The sequence below is a fragment of the Cygnus olor genome, chromosome 17 (assembly GCF_009769625.2).
Source record: "Cygnus olor isolate bCygOlo1 chromosome 17, bCygOlo1.pri.v2, whole genome shotgun sequence".
In the NCBI taxonomy this organism is placed as follows: domain Eukaryota; kingdom Metazoa; phylum Chordata; class Aves; order Anseriformes; family Anatidae; genus Cygnus; species Cygnus olor.
This window is the reverse complement of record NC_049185.1, coordinates 5,198,599-5,220,629: the sequence shown is the minus strand read 5'-3', so window position 1 is coordinate 5,220,629 and position 22,031 is coordinate 5,198,599. Positions and strand designations below refer to the sequence as shown.

Here is a 22,031-nt window from a genome sequence, read left to right as displayed (position 1 = left end):
GTCCCTCCTGGAGCAAGGGGACAGAGCAGTCCCCGAGTGCTGAGCCTATGCTTCTTCCCCACCAGAGAAACGCAACAGCCCCACTCAACACAGCCTTCCGCAGAGCTAACAGCTCCATGTCAGTCCCCAGCCCACTACCTGCATCCTGTAGGGCTTGCTGCCTCCCTCCCCTCCAACACTGGGTACGTCTTTAGCATTCTCTTCAGGAAACATGGCATTGAGGGCTCATATGCATGTGGGTACATTTTTAGGGAGAAAGGTGTCAGACCAGAGGTCCCTATGTAAAGGTATGATGTCAAGCCAGAGGCAATCCACCTGGAACAGAACAGAGTGAAAAGCTCCCTAAAAAAGCAGACTGTTCCAGCTAGTTTTCAGGTATGCAGTTCACAAAGAGAGCCATTGTAATCAAGATTTGCAACTCCTCCACAGAAATCAGGTTTTCTGAAGCCTAATGACATGTAATATTCTATCCAATCTAAACTCAGAATTCAATGAGGAGAAAATTTCCTCCTGAAGCAACTTTTTCAAAAAAAATCTTTAATGTTTTCCTGCAGAAATATCAGCTTTAAGTCCAACTTTTTTTTTTTTTTTAATTTTAAAACACTTCAGCATGAACTATGAAGTGAAAAAGGCAGAAAGGTGGAATAAATGCAAAATAACCCGTTTCACATGGTTTTCACAGTGTTTTCTAATTGGAGAGCTCCCAGAAATCCAGGACTGGCAAGTTCAATCTCAAAAATGCATGTTATTAAAATAAAGTTTTATAAACTCATTCAGAACATCACTGTTAAACTCACCCCCAATTTAAAATTAAAATGTTTTATTAAAAGTTTTATTCTCTCACCGGTTGCAAAAGATCTTTTCAGATGCTCTTCTTCGCATTAAACTAGAAGCTGTATATTAGACCTGGACTGGTTCAGACTGAGTAGTCAGGTCCTATTCTCTCTTCACAAATTTTCATCTGATATATTAAAAAAAAAAAAAAAATCACACTGTTCCATGTTCTGTTCCCTAAGAAATCCCACACAGCACTTCAAGGCCAAGGGTAATGGCTTAATGCATGTCATTTCTAATTCCCTCTTACCTCTTTAGAGTATTTGCAAGTCCGTCCTGTCCTTTCACACAGATCTTTATTTACTGATATCCTTCGAATATCCTTTCTCTAGCAGTGAACTCCTTTCTAGGGTCAGTATGTTCTTGCAGCACTAGCAGTAACCACTTATCTTTCCTTAAAAGCTCTCCAAAGCTTATCATACTACTTGATATTTGTACAGGTCTGCTCATGGAGATTAACTCATTGAAACTCATTACTATTGAATTCACAGTACAAGAGGAATGCTTAAGTAATCATTGACTAGGTGAAGAGTCAAGAAACCATACCAACATGCATATTTTAGCACTCACAAATGTTGTGTATCACCAGCAGAATCATTCTTCATTCTTGGATTCAGTTACCACATGGTGCAAATGTGAGTATTCCCACACCTCATTGCTAGCTCTTAAGTTCTGATTAAAGAAACTGAACAAGTATGTGGTCGCCTTAAGTACAAAAGTGCTCCCATCTCTATGTGGTCATGTACCCTCACGCCCCTCTTGCCCAACCAAATGGCACCCTTGTGGTTCATAGTCACTAATTCAAGTGCATCTGTAGCTTGCAGCTTAAACCCAGACAGATTTGGTTGTGATTACATTTGGTGGGACTATCCTTTGTCAAGTGGGATTGACCCACTGCAGTGTAGGGGCACCTGATCAGCTCATGTATCTGTTCCTCAGCAATCAGAGCTACACACTACCTTAAACTGCCATCAGCTTTAGTTCAGATTAGCGCTCCAGCTGCAAAGAGAAGATGCCATGCCTGTTCTACCACCCCTGTTCCCATAGCAGCACCCTCTGGCAATGGCTTGCTAGAAACTTCAGAGCCAGCTTTGAACACAGGAGTTGAACACCCATCCAGAACGCAGCACAGGCTAATCACAGCTTGGCTGAAACTTGGGCACAGCAAGGATCCAAGCCATGTCCTAAGCCTGACTTTTAGCCAGCAGGCTGTCCTGCAAATACTGGAGGAAGCAAAGTCTGCCTGAATGCCAGTCAGCACTGCTAGATGCTATCTTTTGATCTACTATGATCAATCAAGTGGTTAATGTCTCAGTTCCAAACCTGACTGTTCCCTTTGCCCCACTCCAACCTTTGATATACTGGATCTTTACTTATGTCAAAATGATGGTGTCTCTACTACAATGAATCATTAACAAAGTTTGTTCTAGCTCCAAGAGTTTTGGGAACATAAGCCATACCTCCTCTGCTTAAAACTACATCTCCTTTCCTGTAATAGCAACAAAATGGAGTTCTGTTTAGCATTCACATTTGGTAAAATTACAGTTACAAAACATGACCATTCCAGCCCTGAGATGTTTGAAAAGGAGTTCGTCTGTGCTTGTCTTTCAAAGAGGACTTTCAAATACCTCTTTCAAGACATTGCATCAAGAGGACAGGTCTCTTCAACTATTGTCTAAGAGATCCTAAGCAAAAATGGAAGCTTTCTGGAAAGCAGGTACTGTCACAGGAAATATTCTGAAGGCTCAGGATTTGACGCATCTGCTGTTTCTATTGGCCAGCCTGAAGTACACATTCAGAGTCCAGGCCATATTCAGCTAGTAACACATATTGCCCTCACTGTATCTATTGTATTGATGTGAGGCTCATGATGCTTTACAGGAAAGACTGTGACAGAAGCTGTTCCAAAACAATTATCTTCTAAAAAAACAAACAACAACAACAACAAAAAAATACAACAGACTGTGTGGAAAATTATCTACCACAAACAAACTGAATTGTACTTTTAGACTCTTTAACACCTTTAATATTAAGTGAGGCATATTTTATAGGGGAATTTAAGATGCAATCTGCGGGACTGAACCCTTTTCCTAATTTACTAACTCCACAGGTCTGATGATACAAGTTTTTATGCTTAACAGTATAGCAGCTTTGGAATAATTAAACTTGGCCTAGGTCAGACAAGTGTCTCCCTGTCACCGCATTTGTCTACAACTTGTATTCTTTGCCCCTATTGCTAGAAGGCACGTTTTATAACAATGAGCCACCAAAATTAACCAAATTCCTATGTCCTTCTTCAAGGGCAATCCAGTCTCAGTTGTGGCACGTTCTTACCAGTTCAGAACAGGAACAAGTTGGATGCTTCTCAGCAAGTTACTCTTTCACTTAAATATAAGTGGAGTTGAGGATGGGGTCAGAGAAAGTTAAGAAGTTAGTGCTTTTGGTTCTGATAGGTGAATAGCTTGCTACGCACAACTACAACATTTCAATTGAATGTAGGCTTTGCGAACAGCTGTATATCCCTGTCTAGGCATTAACTGAATAGATTGTCCTGCTATAACTCAGTCTTGCAGGTTTCAAGCAGCAAAAACACACCTCAAACAGAAATAGCATGGTTAATATAGGTGCACTGCTGCCCTGTTAACCTCAACCCACTACAAAAAAAAAAAAAAAGACAAAAGTACCTTCTGTAGAGCTTGTCACCTCTTCCTACTTCTGATATTCATGACATGGTCATCTTTTACATTCTCTAAAAATTAGCAGGTACTATTACATTGAAACATGAGCAGCAGACTGAAGTCCCCATCTCTTCCTCTAAAGAAATGCGCCTGTCAGTGTATGAAGCAATACCTTCACAGCCCTTGTAACGGAACCTGTAGATACCAAAAAGCATCAGGCAGTGTGAAGGCACTCCTGGGTAGTTTCTCTTTTTGCTTCTTCCCTCACCGCTTGCTGATTTTCCCACAGGACTGTCATGAAGTGACACCAGCAACAGCTGAAAACACAAATGAAGCAACCAATTGCATCTCCTGTTCAGACTCCTCCTTTTTATTGCAGAACAAACAGTTCAAGGTCTCCATTTCCTGATATTTGAATTAACGCGTTATTGGAATAGGAGCTGTTATGAGGTATCCTCATTTTGCAGGTTAGCTGTTTTTTCAGGAGGAAGTCTTTCTCCTCTATCACAGCAACATTGCAATCAAGTACTATCCAAAGGTAATCATCAAAGAGTACCTTGAGTGCCCAGTGACACAGAGATATTAACAGCATGCAAGGCTGCTTCCTGCTAAGTAACAGTTTGCCTTCTGACCCCTCGCTCTATTCTTCCACCTTTAAAACTGGAAATTAAGTACCAGCTGCACAGGTAGCAGGCAGCCCTAATTAATACTAATTAATTAAAATGTATAAATATAATAATTTATATATTTAATTTTCATTATAAAATAATTTTAAACCTTAATTAATTAATTAAATTAAAGCTAAATACTGTATAAGAAACACTAATGCAGAAAGGAGGTCACTGTGCTGAAAAAGCCCTGGAACACAAATTCCTAGAACAGAATCTGAAGAGAAAGGGCGCTTTAGGAACTGGAAAAGTTACCCAGCCTGCAAAGGGTCAAGCTGACTAGAGGCAGGGACACAACAGTCCACTTCCAGAGCTCAGGTTCACTTTCCTGAGGCTAAAGAAGCAGAGGTTTGGCCTCAGCCAAAGCACCTCCTTCCCCTGCACCGAGTTGCTTCCACTATAACACACCTGCTCAAAGAGCAGGAACCCGCTAAACCCACACGCTCTCAGTTTGTGAAGTCTGGTTTCCCATAATCAATCATAGGTGCACCCTTGTCCCTGGGGCAAAGGCAAGCCAAAGGAAACAATTACTAAATGGCAAGGTTTATTAAATCCTTTTTGCCAGTCACAAGGCCCAGTTCTGGCTGCATTCTTCTACCCACACAGGTGGCTGTAGCGGTGTTACCGGGACATGCTGCGGTGTGACAGCTGGTGGGGCTTCTCAGTCATCAGAGCAGCTGCTGATTGCCATGCAGAAGGAGCAGCAATTTGCCTTTGACAAAAAACGCTGGGATGTGTTTAGAGTAGAAGTTTTGATAAAGCCTGTTGAGGTTGTACTCTTCTGACATCAAGGATTCATGCCACTAGCATATTAATAAAGTTGTTGTGATCCCGATGGGTTCTGATTTTTGTATCATAGAAAGGCTTGGATTGAAAAAGGCCTTAAAGATCATCTAATGTAAGGTCATTATCATCCTAATGATATTCCAGATGTAGAAGGGAGATAAATCTAAATGAACATACAATTAGACAATGGTATAAGATACCATTATGACAGACATATTGATGTGTAGATTGTATGGCTTAAGTTATAAGGGTCAGTGCAAAAAGCTATTTCCTGAGCTTTTTTTGAAAGGATATTTCTACATCTTGTGTTGTCTTGTTCTGCCGGATATGGTGGATGTAAGCATGAAAGAGGTAACAGCTTACTGGTGTGGTATTTCATTTTGCAAGAGCACTTTCTTGATTTTGATAATAACGTTAAATCTTATTTCCTGCCGTTTGGTCATGTTGGTCCGTGACCAACAAGTTGAACGTAATAACAGTAACAAGGACCAGCTCACTAAACCTTATCTCATTTTAAGTCCTATCTGACAATAGATGCAAGCCTTCCAGCTCTTCTCTTCCACAAAGTGCAACCGTCATCTCTTCAAGGAAATCCTTCTTTTATCATCTTTCCTCTCTGATATATTTATTATCTGCTACCTAGACTCAGTTGTTACTCCCAGATTTTACATCAAACTGCATTTTCCAAAGCCCGCACCATTTATTAGCTTTATGAATCCCTTTCATCTTTGCAAAGCCATTCTGTCAGGCCACCAAAGGGACTGTGTCCTTGCAGCTAACAGCTGCTTTTTCTGCAGCAGCCTGCAATCAGCTCAGCAACAGTCCCACACAGCTTCACCACAAGCCCACCATGCTGGAACAAAAGAGGGTAGGGGGTTAGGAAAGGAAGAGAGGAGGGAAGAAGATGAAATAACTTGGAAGAAAGAAAACCTAAACTGGTGGAAGGGAAAAATGGAGGGAGAAGGAATGAAGGAGGCAGATAAAAGGTCAAATAAAAAATGAATAGGAAAGGCAAACACTAATGGGCAAAAAGTGAAATAGATGCTCATTCTCAAGGCCAGAGGTTTCTCCACTTTACCCTGACTGCTGCAGTTGGGCCTCTCTTTCACAATCATTTTTTCGCATGCATAGTGAAGCTCTCAGATCACACATGTAGTTCAGACTTTCTTGGTCCTATTTTATGTGCTGTTGCCTTACAGACTGTACGGCATCTGAACAAGAAAAATTACAGATTCCAAAATAACAGCCTAAGGGCTACATTCACCGAAGACATTTCCACAGAATTCAGCAGAACTCAGAGAAGAGCTCAATTACAAACTGAAAAAAAAACCACCTCATACCTGCTTAAATTCACTCGCTTTTGCTAAATCAAGACTTTACAGATAGATGAGGTAGATTGTCACAGAGCTGGTTTGAACAGCTTTTCATCCCCACAGAGTGCCCAGCGGAACTGGGACATGTAGCAACCCAGGACTGGGTCCTTGTGCTGGAACAGAGAGAACAGCCCTGCTCCTGGAGAGCCCCCCTTTGGCACGTTAGAAAGGCTTCAGCACACAGGCAAAACGGCTATCTCAGCTATCTGGGTACCAAGTGGCTTTTCAGTGGGGGATGTTGTACCTCTTCCACTACAGATGTCACAGATCAAAGAGCCAAGACCAGAGCCAGGCCTTTGCTTTCCGAGCACATGCAGGACAGGGCCATTCTTTTGTTCTGGTAATGAGCACACAGTCTCCTGAGTGCTGTTCTGGTCCTTCACATGTCTAAATATTTGTTCTCCTAGGCAGAATCTGTTCTTTCTCACACAAATGCAGTTGCCATTGATAGTTCTGCACATCAGGAGCTCTGTCCTCTCCCCTGCTCCTGTGCCGGAGCTCTCCCACAGCACTGCCCTGCCATTCTGCTTCTGGAAGACACCCCCAGTATCATTCCACAGTCCCTGCAGCTTTTCTAGCGCTGCACCTGCCTCCTGGCCTTCCTCCTTGCTACTCGGTAAAAAACACTTACCAGTGCTTGACCTCCTACCCCAACAGGGCCTGCACTGACCAAGTTACCACTTAGGAACACAGAATAGTGTGGAAAGAGGCATGAATTTCAGCCCGTCCCTTCAACGCAGCTTTCTCTGAAGAGGACTGCTTGCCAGCAGGACACTAATTTAAGTAAGAATTTCTCACCTTCAGGACCCCAGGAAATCTGCCTTCCACCCTTTTTTATAGTTCTGATCTCTCCGGTAGCTTTGAGTCTTTCCTCTGTCAAACAGCCAAAGCATCACTTCCCATCTCAGCACACCATGCCATGCCACGCCATGCTACCAATACTATATACAAAACCACGAGAAAATGGTGACTCAGTTTCATAACCCTAATTACCAACTTTTCCACGGACCTGTTCATCTCAATTACGAGTGAAGACCATACTAGTTTGAGTTGTAGACAGGGCATCTTCATGAGTTGGATGGGCCCTGTAGTGATTAAATAGCTTGCCCAGTGTTGTACATTGGATTATATTTGCAAAACAGATTAAGATCCCAGATCACTAGACTCCTAGCTCCTTCCTCTAATCTCATCCTGTGTCAGAAAAACCAATTCCTCTTGAAAACATCAGTTCATGTACCGCTGACCCTGCCAAGCCACAGAGTTAAGCAGCTCTCCTAACTGGTGATCAGCGGCTGTTCAAATTGCCTGGACAGACACCCTGATGCCCATGACCTGACCTTTATTAATATGGGGGTGACTTGAGAGAGCCCAAATTCAACGTGGTAGATCAAGACCTGGCAATCCCTGGAGAAGGGAAACAATTGCTCCTCAAACCTGAGCCTGAAGGCTAATGAAACACGTACACGTTAATAAAGAATGATTAAAGAGCTGGAAAGACATGTGATAAAGGGAAAGAAAAGACTGCTCTATTTCACGCACCAACCCAACCAAAATATGGAGATGATACAATAAAATCATGCTATTTACTCACTGCTTTGAAAGCTCTCTTCTACCTGGAGGCAGTTCACCTTCTGCTAGTGGCACCAAAAGACGTTTCTTGCCCCTTATTCCTCAAGGGTTCCCAGAAACAAGGATTTCAAAAGCAAGATCGGTCACACAGCTGAGTGGCAGCAAGACTTTATATATGGGAGTGGTCAGAAAGGGAGGGTGATGTAATGAAGTTGTATCTTTGAGCTGTAAAGTCATTGCCACCCTTCCCCCTCCCCATCCCTGAAGAATTGCTGGCTCACATGGCAAGCTGAGGACAGTGGTCAGACACTTTCCGTGCCATGCTTTCTCACAGTAAAGGGAACAGCATACAGGGTGGGGAGCAAGGAAGGATCAGACTTGAACGAGGACAATAGTTTGATGTTGGGTAGTCCCAGGAGTGAATCTGTACTGGCAGCGTCATTTCTTTTCTTTATAATTCAAACAATACGCTGCCAGTTGCTGGCCTTTCCCATGGCACAATACCCGGTAGCAATGACACCATCTGTGTTAGGGCACCATTGCCACCATAGCCACCTCGCTGGGGAAAGCCCCACTCCTGCACTCTCCACAATGAACTGATGCTGGAGCACTGTCCCACCACATGGCCAGAGGGGCAGGGAGCCCTGCGGGGACGAAGGCACATGCATCCCCTAAATGGCACTGTCCTGGCCACTGACCTGGGAAGCTCTTGAGAGGTACATCCTGCCCTTCTCCATCAGAGGAAGTCTTGTAGCATGTGAATGGAGAGGAAATCTCTCAAGGATATACCATTGCTCTCCAAAGGGAAAATAATTCATTTTCAACTTCCTTCATTAGTCTTGTTGATCTTTCGCTGAAGGGCTTGTTTGACTGTGAGACGCCACGTCATGCACGAGGACAGGGTTTGACCAGCTGAGAGCTTATAAATTATTAGTTGAGTATCTCTGGTATAGCTGTATAACAGGACACCACATCTAACAGATGATGTGAGTGTCTTCTTGGCTGAAACAACTGGAAAAGGCAGGAGGCTCTCCAGGCTGTCAGAGGGTCAGTCAGAGTTACTGTCCCCTGCCAGCTACGACACCAGGATCTGCAGGTTCGTGCAACAGTAGCCAAATAAATGCCCAGCTCATGCCATTGAAATCCTGCACCAGCAGGAACCTCCATGGTGAGTCCTTAGGTTTGGGTGGGGAAGGAAGATGCAGGAATGACTCTTGCAAGCAGAGCTGCTTGTGCAACGCACGGTGAACTGGACTGGAGAATGACCTTACTTTTTCCCCTTCCCAGGTTATTTTTCAGTCAGAGATCTCCCCTGACCTGTTCACATAACACTGTGCCAGCATAAGGAAGGGAACTATTTAAAACAGTATAAGGAATGTTCCCATATGCCAAATCATGGTCCGAATCTCATTGACCTTAAAGACTTGTGACTTGTTAGTGTCATGGGAACCAAAACAGGTACATATCTGAGTTAGATCCTCTTCTAACTGCTAGGAAGGCTGCAAAATGATTTTTTTGCAGATCTAGGACAGACTTTCCCTTACATACGTAAGACTGCAAATTACAGAAACACAATCTCAGTAAACCACTCCCTCTGTCCTGTTGCTTTGGAGGGCCCCTGGCTTTGGAGCTGCTGGGATCAAACCAGAAACAACAAACACTGAATTATTCAGATATCCTTGTCCAAAGAAGAAAGCTGCACCCCTGGCAGGCATGCTTCAACACAACCACAAGTGCAACAGACCCCATATATTCCAGGGAAAACTCTTCACTTGCTCAAGGTGCATGTCTTTCATGGGATAGCTTGGAGGCAGGTTAAACACACTAGGTGGATGGCAAAGCAAGCTCTAAAAAAATTTAAGCGCAAAGAGGAAGAATAGAGACATATTGGCCTCTTCCCTTGTTTCTCAACTGATACTCATGGTAAGAGAAAGAAGCTGCAAGGTCCCAGATTTTCAGTGAGTTCGGTACAACCTGGGCTCCCTCATTTTGGGGGGAGCAAGCCCCACACCTAGGCAGAGATGAGGATAGCCACAGTGTGCAGTCCCTGCCTTCCACAGCACGGCGCTTCCCCAGACCCCTGACTGTCATCCTAGATGGGAAAGGGAGAGGGGCCAGTGGAGACAAACAGTCCTGGGCAGTGATTGGGCAGAGGAATAGGAGCCAGGGGAGTCCTTGTAAAGCTGCTTACCAAAGAACACACTCTGGTTCTTGTCACCCCTACAGGAAGATCCCCAGACTCCACAACCTGTCCAGACTGCCAAATTCTTATTATCATCATTACAAAAATTTGTACCGCTTAACAACATTTTTACGCTACTGCCAGGGCCAGGGCACCTTACATGCTAACATGAGAAAAGCATTCAGACCCTCGCTTTAGAGACAGGATCAGAGACAACTTGCCCAGGCTTCAGAGCAGATCAGTCTGGGCTGAAACTAGGAATCTTCCCCCCAGATTCCCTTAAGCACGCTGCTAGACATCACTTCTTTTCTCTGTCAGGCTTCCAATATATATATTAAATCCAGACGCAGTTGGAAGTGACAAGTGCAGAAGCTGACAGCGATCTAACAGCGCGGTGCCTGGAGCTACGTGGGTTGTTGTTTTCGCTGTTTCTCACGGCTTTATTTTCTCCCCTAGTGTAAACAGGAAATGAATAAAACGTGGAGGTAGCTCCTTTTCCTTGCGGAGAATGACAACAGATTAGATTGCAGTGCAGGAGCCGGGGAGAAGTTCAAAGTGTTTGCTACTTAATGGAAAACTTGCAGACTACTATAGAAAGTTGTTGGGTGATTAATTGCTGTTAAAGTCTAACCAAAGCAAGCGGGCCCTAAAACCAGAGGAACAAGGACTTTTCCCAGGAAGAGCCAATGTCTACCACACAAATCCCTTTTCCATTCTGCCTAAGAAAGTGTGGGACTCAGAGCCGTGAGGCTCACACGTTATTCTTGGACATGAAAGTACACTGCCCTGAGGCTCAGCCCCATGACGTGTGTGTGCAGCCTGCCCAAGCTTGGTGCCCAGCCGTGTATCCCAGGAAGCCTCACAACTTCCCGTCCTTTTCTCAGCACCTTCTGCTGCAGGATCAGCTCTGCTGCTCTCAGAGCATCAGCTGAAACCCCTCAGCGTAAAACTCAGCACATCCTGGTATGCCAGAATCAAGCTTGGGTTACCTTTGTATGGCATGTCTGCAACCCGATTACTCAGTAGCTCCTGCCCCATAGCTGGGGTGGGGTTGAAACATCTCACAGAGGGACAGGGCAAAGCAGCAGAAGCCAGAAGTGGTGCAGCCAGCCCCAGGTCCTCTATCCCCAGTCATCTGCCCCCAGCCCCGCTGTGGGGCTGCTCAGCTGACACAGCGCTGGGACCTGGCCCTTCTCTGAGGGTGCTGCAGGAGCAAAGAGCCACTAACAGCTCCTCAGGTGTTGCATTGGAAGAGTTTTCACAGAGTCCCTGAGAAGGCTTTAGATACAGTGTTAAGCTGCACTGAATGTGTAGGGCAACTTTCTGGAGGTGCAGCCCATCTCTGAGCTGAGCACCCAGAAATCAGTTAGGTAGGGCTGGGGAGCTCAGGTTCACTCCAGGAACACAGGTTCACACTCTGGACAGGCAAGGAGGGTGCCCAGCAGCAGTAGAGGTCCATCCAGCACTGCACGGGAAGGATGCACATCATGCCAGACAGCCCATGCTATAAGTAAGAGTCTGGACTTACATCTGTTTTACTCCAACAGCTCAGCACCTCCCACTCTCTATTTGCTTCTGAGAATGACAGTCTCTGGAAAACAAATGGATTTTCCCTTCTAAAGGAAAGCTCCAAGCACTCCCCTCATCATACCTTGAGGCTCACAGTTGGTCCAGTTAAGGTTTAGATAATACAGTTCACTTGTGTGGCTATTTGCAACCCGACTGCTTTGACCTTGAGATGGACACAGGACAGACCTAGTCTTGGTGAAAACACCCTTATGCCACAGCCCATACATGGGATGGACACTACCATATAATGGGGCAGGCTCCTGTCCCAGCCCGTGCTTCATCAAAGCACTCACTTATGTTCAGCTTCTACCAGTCCAAGTGTATGTATGGAAGTCACTGGCTGATACCCTGCTTCCCCAGGATGGTGGTCACAAGGTTCACGTAGAGAAGGGTGGAAAGCATGAGAAGCTCCTTTTCCCATCGCTTTCTTGCAATTACAAGGCTGACGCAAAGAATCTCCTCTTAAAAGAGAAGCAGGAACCTGAAATCACAGCATGAAACCACAGAGATGGGAGCCTGCCATGAAGGGCTTCTGTATCTGTCTGAGTGCAGAAACCTGGCTGGTGGGATGCTCACAGCATCCTCTCCTCTGGGCAGGGCATAACATCGGACTGTGGAATGGATAGGTGTTCAAACACTGATAGATCTCCTGTCCTGAGAGAGGCAACCTGCTATTGGGAGAACCAGGCTTACATTTCAAATACAGTTCCCAAAGCCCCACATGGGAGAAGAGAGTCTGTCTGGTTAATCTGTACCCCTCATCTTCTTTAGGCTTGTTTATTTTAGCATGGTAAAGGGCACCAGAGTTGAACCACTTTTGAACTACCAAATTCACAAGTTTCTGTCTCAAAGCAACCTGCCTTAGACATGGGGTAGCAGTCAGGCAGGCTGCAGGCAGAGGCCATCCCAGCACAGCTCTGGGGCAGTTCCTCTTGCCCTGGGTTTGGGAGAAGGGTGTGTGCCGCAGAGACTGGGCACGCAGCACTGAGCCTGCAGGTGAGCTCAGCCCCATCGGCTCTCCTGCTCCATCCAACGTGGCTGGGTTGCTTTGGGTTTAGCAAAGCAGAGCAGGCCAGTGGCACCTGCATGGCAGAACACCAAGGGATACAAGGGAGCAAGCTGCCCCTTATCAACCTGGGGGCCCTGACCTCTGCTCCCAGGCAGGGAGAAATGGCAACGGGTCAGAAATCACAGACATCATCCTAACTTTGCATTCCTGAAGATGAGGGTGTCTCCCACAGGTCAGGACAAAGGGTAGCACAAGCAAACACACCCTGAACTACGAGAACCCCGGCAGCCAGTGACATTTAGCACAAATGGAGACTCGCAGGGGAGTGAGTGGCCTCCCTAGGGAGAGTCCATCACCATCATGCTTCCCTCAGGCTGCAGCAATATCCCCACCCTCCTTCATCCCCCAGATGCTGGGAACACATCCCCAGCTCCAGCCCTCTGATGCCTGGGAAGATGGCACAAACATTTCCTGAATGCTGTTGTGCCTCAGTTTCCCCCTCCTCACCCGCACGGTGGCCTCACAGTGCTGGAGCAGAGGGACAATCTGCAGGGAGGTCAGCCCTGGTGCACAACGGGGAGCTTGGGGTAAAAGTCCCCCACGGCTGCTCCCTTGTGAGAGCTCCTGTGGCCAGAAATAAACTCTCTGCAGGCCTGTGCAGAGACAAGAGACTGGATGAAAGAGACTCATTTTTTTTTTTTTTTTTATTTTTTTTTTAGAGAGAGCCGGAAGGAGCAAAGAAGAGAGGCAGAGTCCAAGGGTCCAGGGCTTGGCCCTGCCGTTCAGATCTGAGGCTACCAGAAATGCTGGCTGCTCTTGAAAGGGCTTCCTGCTTCCCCCTTGCGTTGCAGGCTTGCAGCACACAGATCCCACCAGCCTCGAGCTAATTTGGGCTTGCTGGGGAGAACACGGAAACACAACGGGGACAGGAGCGAAAAGCAACGGGGAGGATGACACTCAGGAGACTCATCCTTATCAAGGAACAAAATTATATCAAAGGGGAGCCACGGAGACTGGGAAGAGCCTTTTGTAAAACCTGCAACTGAGTCAAATCCTGCTGTTTTTACACATTGGTCCCCTGGGAGCCCTATCATAAAGATTACCCCAAAAGAAGCTCCTGTGCCAGGTCAGGCCACTTGCTGGATGCGCTGCTTGTGCAGCATCAGTAACGCACCCACTGCACAGTCATCATTTTCCCTGTGTGTGTGCTTTCTAATTACGGTTTTTGTTTGCAGAGTGTCTCTTATAGAAAGGACAAAACGCATTACTCTCAGATTATTAAAATTACACTCAGAGTTTCCCAACTGCTAATTACACCCAGGCAGCAGCATCGCTGTAATTAAAGCTGGGACGGCACGTCCGGGGAGCTGGGAGCCCAACTGTCCCCTTCCCTGCACCACTCTAACCTGACTGGGCTGGCCAGATTCAGTCACAGCCACACCATGGGCTCAGCCTGCCCAGGCTACGACCCCTCCCGTGACATACAGATAATGCCACTGCTGCACCCCGAAGGGAGATGATGCACGCACACAAGGCCAGGCACCTCCTCAGCACCAGGCTGCGGGTGCCCCTGCACCAAGTCTGCCCAGGTTACAGCCCAGCACCTGCACTGAGCCTGCTGCATGGGCTGGGGGAGTGAAGGGAAAGGCCAAGCCACGGGGTTCCGGTGTTTGGGGGAAGAAAAGAGGGCTTAGTTTTGTTTCTACTACTGAACGTTTGCAATAAATCACATCGCCCTTCTGAGCCTCCGTTCCCTTGGATGTAGAACAGGGACTGGAGGCTTCCCTGTTAGTCAAGGGGCTCTGGGGACAAACTGCAGGGAAGTGTTCCTGCTGGCTCCCCCCTCACACAAGCACACACTTTAAAGCCTGTGGCATGCCGACAGACTAGGGGGTGAGGTGCACAGGGGAAGATGGGAATCCCTAGGGAGACTATGAGGCCCGAAGAGCTGAGAGCAGCTCAGCAGTCTACAAACCTGTGAAGTCAGGATCTCGCTGGAGAACCAACCCTGACCTGCACTGCTTGGTCCTGGGAGAAGAGTGACTGCAGGTGTGTGAGCAGCCCTGCCAGCACTGCCCACAGCAAAACACCTGCCCTGAGCTCAGACACCTCAGAAATAGAGCTTTCCAGAGCACAGCTGGGACCAATTAAGCTTCAGGCAACTGGGGGCTTGACACCAGCACTGGCCTCCCACTGCCAGGTGATGCTTTGGAGGAGAAATTCCACCTCCAGGAAGATGGAGCACTGATTAGGGAAAGCAGATAAACACTGCATCTGTTTCAGGATGGGTTTCCTTCCCACTGAAATCCCCAGAGTTTCAGTGCTCAGCAGGATGCAAGCACATTCTTAAATGATTTCCTGGAGCTCTGGTTTCAAAGACCAGCCCCTTCAAAAGCAATAACATTCCAAGATCAATAGCAGCCCCAGGAGAGCTCCAAGCATGCCGGCTCCAAAACCACTGAGCTATCACTAGAGCCAGTTATGCTATCAGATGCTATGGCACAAGTCTACCTTTTCATATTTAAAAAGGCTACTAAGGCTTCCTAAGCAATCAAGCTTAAGCAGAAAAAAAAAATGAGGAAAATTTACATTTCAGAAACAGCACGACACGCCTCTGCTGTATATCCTGCAAACTTGCAGTGCTTCACAGGGAGCAAAGCAGCAGATGCAGTTCATAAGCAAAGAGGAGCAGGGCTAACGGACCCCTGGATGTGATCCAGAGAGCGAGGATACGTTCATCTGTTCCTCAGTTTTATTCCTGACTTCCTGAAGTTGCTAGTAAGAGGTTTGGGGAAGCAGAGACCCAATATTTTTTTTTCATCCAACACAAATTACACATGAAGAATGAATAATCAAATCTTCATGTGGAAAAAGCTTAGAGTGGGGTGCCCTATGGATGCTAGAGGCATCCAAATGTATTTAATTGTGGCCCAGTAATGAAATGGCACAAGATAGTATATGGAGCTAGCAAAGGGCATCAGGAAATTTTTGAGGAGCTTGTGGAAAACTTGAAAATGTCTGTGAAAGAGTGCAAATAAGGGCAAACAACATTCAGCACAGAAAAATGTGTAATAATGCCTAACTGTGATAAACCAATATGAAGGATAGGTGTGTATTGATGGATTTGAGCTAACAGCTCTTTTCACCACCACTAAATCCCTAATACAGATTTGTGGAAAAAATGCAGCAAGAAGAAAGCAAGATTTTGTTAGCTCCTGATTCACCCCCTCTCATTTAGAGCTTATAAATGAATGTGGGTCTGCAAGAAGGAGTAGTATTTCTTTAAAAAGGATAAACAGGGCAGAGTCGGAGTTAAGAATCAAAGCTGGCAAGCCAAGCAACAACTATAGAAGCCGTTCAAAAAATAACTTACCTAAGAAATTGCATAACAAAAAGATTATGCCCAACAACCTATGCTTAGATCTAAAAACAAGCGTTCTGTGATCTGGGGCATTCGCTTAAGTAAAGCTAACTGTAGCTCCCCTTAGAACAGCACTGAAATCTGTCCAAACAGGAGAATTCCAATTCTGACAGAGGTCTGTATTTTCGTCCATTAAAACATATGTGCCACGTCAGAGCACGGGAACACAGTGCCTGGAAAGCAAAGGCAGGATCCCCGAGAGCTTCAAGCCTTCCTCGCCCTACCTGGAGCCCCTATTGCCCAGCCTCGTCTCACCTCCAGCCTCCACAGAGAGTCACTGCTCCCCGCTCCATCCACCCTACAGACACACCTGCGCGCTGCGATCCTACCTGGAGCCAAGCGGGATTTTCCAAGCAGGCAGTGCCGGCATCTCAGGGGGCCTCCCAGCGCCCCCCCAGGGCCTGGAGCCTGGCCCAGGGGAGACGAGAGCCTCTCCTCCAGAGAGCAGGGCTGTCCCCCTTCGGGTGAGAGGCTGGGGCAGTCCCAGTTCTTGTGCTGGGCACTAGATGGCACAGATGGGAGGGAATTTCAAGGTAGCCAGCCTGCGGCCAGATCCGTGGCTTTCCAGACACGGGGGCCCGCTGGTTGTCCAGAGGAGGCAGCTGCCACGGGGGGTGCTGGCAGTGGCACCCCCCAGGACATCCCCTCTGTGCGGCACTGCCCTGCTGCATCCCCTCAGCATCCCGTCGCGTCCAGCCAAAGGGTCAGCCATGCTGTGCCGAAGCTGGAGGGTCCTGCAAGGGCTGTGACCTGTGGCTGTGCTCCCGCACATCACAACAGGCTCCCTGCTTCGGGCACACAAAGATCTTGTTCGTGGAGCAGCCCCATATTTGGCTTGAATTGCATCAAAAAGAGAGGGGAAACTGTCCCCAGGGATCGACTGTCCTGTTCCACTGTCAGACTGCACCTTGGGCACCAGCCTACAGGATGACAACCACAACACAGGACCAGGGAGCACAGGGAGGGATGTCAGGGGCCAGGAGCCCCATCAGCAGTCCCTCTGGGCACAAGGCCAGCACCCCAGTGCCCTCCTTCGCCCTATGTAAAGGAGGGAGGCACTCGGTCACTGCTCTTACAAGCATATTTCACAAGGTAGCTCCACCAAAGCAGCTCCCTCTTTTCCCTCTGGTATCCATCCCTTTTGGCACTGATGCCTGTGATCACCGAGGCAGGACCTTTGTCCAGGAGCCTTCCCAACCTTACCTACCTGAATTCCTTTAAGGCGTGGATGAAATTCCTTACAAGTGAACTGTGTGGCCTGACGCGCTGAGGCAAACATGGGCTAAGCCACACAAAAGTGCTGCGATAAGCACAGGAAAGGCCAAAGCATTTTTTATGGTGAGAAAACAAGGAGGGGAAGGTGGAAGGTTGTGTGCTGGCCTCTGCTGTTCTGACAACAGAAATTCACTTCACTTCAAAGGTTAACACAGTTAGTGCATCTGGTGAAGATCATAGACTCTGACAGCCTGTCTGGAGAGGCTCCATCTGTAGCACCACAGGAGGGAAAGCCTCTGCAAGGATGGCACTGAGGGAGCAGCAAGCTTCATGCACGAAACAGAAGTGGCACAGGCGGTTGTTATCCGAACCAAACCTGAAGCTGGCAAAGCCTGAAAGAACCCCTGTGCTAAGCAGCCCAGTGGAGCCAGGTATTACCGACCCAGGTAAGGTTCCTAGGAAACGCCTGTTTGCTGGAGGGAGCAGTGTTGGACAGGCAATGCAGCAGCCTTCTTGTACTCCTCTACTACTCTTTAAGTACTTAGGTTATTATTATTATTATTTTTAATCTGAGATGTCTTTTTACATCAGGATATAAAGGGAGAAAAACTAGTTAAGCTGGGAAGAAATAGGAACAGCTGGTCACTTTTCCAGGCCTGCCATGATCTGCAAACAAGTTTTTAAAGACAACCTTACACAGGAGAGAAAGCTCACAGGTGCTTGCCTTGGTGCCAAGCACTGCTCAGCCTCCAGTTCCTTCCCACAGGCGGTTCCTGTGTGGCACCAGCTGAGATCCAGCGCTCTCTGCCGTGAGGACATGTGGCTGCTGGCACTGTTACGCACTGCCTCTCATCATATGCACCCAATGGCTGTGCACCCTGGTCCTGTCCCACAGGATTGTTGTCCCCAGCCCTGCTCTTGGGTGGGCTTGGTGATACTGCAGGTTTGTACCAGAGACCCCACAGAGAGGAATTTCCTTCTCAGGGCCTTCCCCTGCTCCCAGTGAGGGCAGAGGGAGTTTTGCCCCAACAGAAGCAAGCACACGAGTGGGGTGTCTGCTCTCTCATGCTCCCTCAGCCCATTCTGTGCTTGCTCCCACCGAGTCTCTGATTTTCAGCCTCCAATACAAGGCACTGAGCTCAGCCAGAGACTGGGGCTTGTTTCACACACACAACACTCACAGGCAAGCCTGAATTTCCAACCCTGTTGGTCTAATGGGGACTCTACAGATCAGATCTTTCTCCAAATTACAGAGGCTGTTGGAGAATCTGAAAGGAGAATCAGAGGTGTCGCTCTGCTGAGCAGGAAGACGTCTTACATGCCATCCTCATGGCTGGACTCGCTTCACTCTACCAGAGCCGGTGAGACAGTGAGAGCTCTGAGCACCTCACACAGCCGCCTCTCAGGCCAGCTGCCTGCCTTTTCATGTGCAGTGCTGGAGCGGATCAGACCTCCACAGTCTGGCTGTCTGGCCACAACCATGGCCTCCAGCGCCGGGTCCACATGCTCCCCTGGAGACCTCTGGTTGTTCTCAGCTGTTTAGCACTGCACTAAGATGCTTAGACCCAATATAATCTGTGCACTTAGCAGTTTCAAATGCCAAAAGAAGATTAACAGCACCAGGCGCTGCCTTCAGCCTCTCCTGTAGGGGTTTAAGATGATTTAGCTCTTTTATGGAATTGTAACTCCAGCCCACAGCCTGAAATTGCAGAGGTCCCTTTTAAGCCAGGTTTTTAAAAAGCTCTTTAGAAATATTTTTATGAGACATAAAAAAAAAAAAAGGGGTCCCAGCGGAATGTGCTCCAAGATGAGATGTTTCTGCTGCTGGAAATGTGAGAGCTCCATGGCTATGGCACAGTTTAAGTTTATGCAGGGTTCTCATCTGCTGTTTCTCCTGTCTTAGATCAGGAGAGCATTGCTCCTTCAATGGTATAATGTATAATAATGTCTGGAGAAGTCCAAGGGTGTTCCCCTACACCTTCCATAAGCCTTGCAAAATCATCAGCAGGTGAGGAGCTGCTGCTGTGCCCCAAAGGCAGGTGGCTGAAAAACAAGGCAGCCCCCTGGGACCCCTGGCTTCCCCTGGAGGTGCCAGCTCCCAGCATTTGCTTCATTAGCTGCATCTGCTCTGCGTGTTTTGATTTTACTGCCCCACTTTACAGGCTGATCAAAAGCACAAGGGCGTTATGCTGTTGCCTTGAAAAGCCTCCTGCTGATCCCAGTGATGCTCCCTTCCCTTTCTGTAGGGCTTCCTGTGGGTCTTGCAGATTCTCTAGGGGAAAGCAGAGAGCTAGGAAGGACAGAAAACATCGGCAAAGCACCCACAGTGCCAGAGTTCAGTTCTGCTGAACTGCTGCAGTGGCTGAAGTGCCTGGGCAGAATGCAAGAAGAGTCAGGGGCTTCCCTCCACCTCCCTCTGAAAGCCCATGTGGAGCTGGAAGAGATACCCCACGCTGTGGGTATGTGATATGCTTCCTGAGTGGGACAGGATGGGATGGGAAGGGCAAGGCCTTTGTGGTGAGCCTGTCCGGCCCCAGTGCTTCCAGGGCTGTGACAAGTGTCTTCACTCGTGATGCTTTCAGAGCTGCTTGTTCTGCCTTTCTGCCAGGCACTACAGCCACTGCAGCAGTTCAGCGCAACAGACTGTGCATCCAATCCTCACAGCATCCAGCTTCGCAGTCCAGCTTAATTTAATCAAGGTAAAACTCATCTAGATAAAATGGGTGCAGTGTGCTCCCAGAACGGAGATAAGTAGAAATCCTCCACGTACCTCAGATATCTCATTAATTCATCGTGAAAGTAGTGGAAGTTTGGAATTCTCCTGTGCAAAGAAGTCAAGTTAATGCCATGCACCACTGGAGAGGACTGGTGACCTTCCCTGTGCTTGCAGCAATGGTGTCCAATTTAACTGTGACCATGGGTTCACGGATCATGGGTTGTTAAGGTTGTCTATGCAGGCAATATTGAAGCCAACAAATCTGCTTTCATGTGCCCCGTTAGAACTTGATTAATTTGCTTATAATGAGCAGACCAGTGTCCGTGACTACTTAGCAGAACTCTGTCATTTCTAAAGCCCGTTACTGCACAGATGCATGCCTCGGACCTGGAGCACCAGAATACTTAAGGGGCCTCATGGGCCACAAAGAGAGCCCCAGCTGCAAGAAGCAAAAGGCTTAAGACCTAATTAATATTACATGGGATACTGTTACCATCTCTCCATCAAGTGGAGAGTCAGCAGCACCTGTCTGCATGCAGTTACTGCTGCCAGCACTGATGCTGTGGGGACTGCCCAAGACCATAGCCCGACTGACACTGTGTTCATCCTTCCTCTCCCTACCTCCATGCACTCTGCACTGCCATAAGGGGGTTTCTTCCCTAAAGCTGTGCTGCTGTGGGAAGGCAGACCTTCTCCAGGTCTGTGCTGCTTTGTTCAGTCAAGGGTTTACAAGTGGTTGGGTGATGAAGCTCCCCACGTATGTTTCCCCTGCCTGCAGACAGACTGGGACAGAACAGCATGTGCACTTGCCCCCAGATATGACAGAATTAAACTTGCAGCATGGACTAGCTCTTTGCAGGTATTCACCCAGGACTACAGCTCCCTCTTCTCCACGAGGCTTGGTTTTGAGGGATCTGCCAACAAGCTCAAAGCCACCCCAAGAGAAATAACAACTTGGGAGCTGTGACAAGCTGGTGTGCAGGCAAGCAAAAGCTGAAGTCATAAACTGTGAGGCAGTAAATGCAGTGCCTGGCAGCTCAGCTTCACCACCGCCTTAATCCTCTTTCCTTTCTTAAATGCTAAATTAATCAATTACATTTCCAGCCCAGCAACAACAGTCAAAAATGTAGCCTTCATCATATACAAGGCAAACATAATTAGGATTGCCATTCAACTCCAGCTTGACCAGCATACAAATGAGAACAGCCTCAGCACGCGGGCGTGCTCAGTGCACGTGGCTGTGTGCGTGCCGGGGTCCTCGCAGGCAGGGGCAATTGGAATTGCAGTCACACCGCCAGCCAAAGTTATTTCAAGGAAAAGGGCCGTGGCGTGAGCTCTGGCTGCAGCAATCCAGCTCTGCAGTCTCTGCTGGGAGTGCCGTGGCTCCAAGCACTACCCGAAGGAGGCAAAGACACATTATACAGTACAAACTCAAGGCACCCCTCCAGTTGTTCAGGGAGGAAGCCACAACCTTCCCAGACACAGCCCGTGAGCCCAATCCCCTAGCCAAGCGCTGCGTATGCCACAGGCCCTACAGGGACGAGATGATACAAAAAGCGAGAGGCTTTGGCAGCCTGGGGCCATGGTGCCAGTGCAAATTATTTCTGCAGTCGGAAGGGGTGAGCAAATACTATCCCCTCCCCAGTCTACCAATGTCACTATCACCGAGTCACAGGGGGCTAAGCTCACAGGGCAAGGGCAAGAACAAGCCAGGAGTGTTCAATGAAAGCATCAGCTCAAGGCTCAAAGGCATTTGAAAAAGCAAAGTTAGTGCTAGGAGACAGACAGAGCAAAACCACAAACCTCACTGTGCTAGCCGGTAGCTCTGGGGTGCATCTGCATCCCCACGGCTCTTGTGCCAGCTCACTAGAGCCTACAGCAGGACTAGAGGAGGGGCAGGGAGCTGATTAAGGATGATCTAAGGTCTGAAATGGCTTCTGCATGAGGGACGGGTGAGCAGAGCAGAACTCTTCAGCCTGGGGAACATAAATGTGGACATGACGGAGGTTTA

General features: G+C 47.8%; 1 protein-coding gene across 8 annotated transcripts in view; it reads right to left on the bottom strand.

The window, feature by feature from the left end:
- Nucleotides 1-22,031, bottom strand: part of GGT1 (gamma-glutamyltransferase 1) — a 66,027-nt gene that overhangs the window by 16,576 nt on the left and 27,420 nt on the right. Inside the window, exon 1 of one of the 8 annotated variants that reach the window (XM_040577669.1) lies at nucleotides 16,419-16,573. The exons of 5 other annotated variants lie outside the window; for them this stretch is intronic. In XM_040577669.1, coding sequence (XP_040433603.1) covers nucleotides 16,419-16,459 — 41 coding nt within the window. In that variant the 5' untranslated portion in view covers nucleotides 16,460-16,573. Of the gene's footprint in view, nucleotides 1-7,930; nucleotides 9,460-14,643; nucleotides 15,498-16,418; nucleotides 16,574-22,031 lie in introns of those variants that run through there. 2 more of the 8 variants (XM_040577671.1, XM_040577672.1) reach the window with 2 other exon arrangements.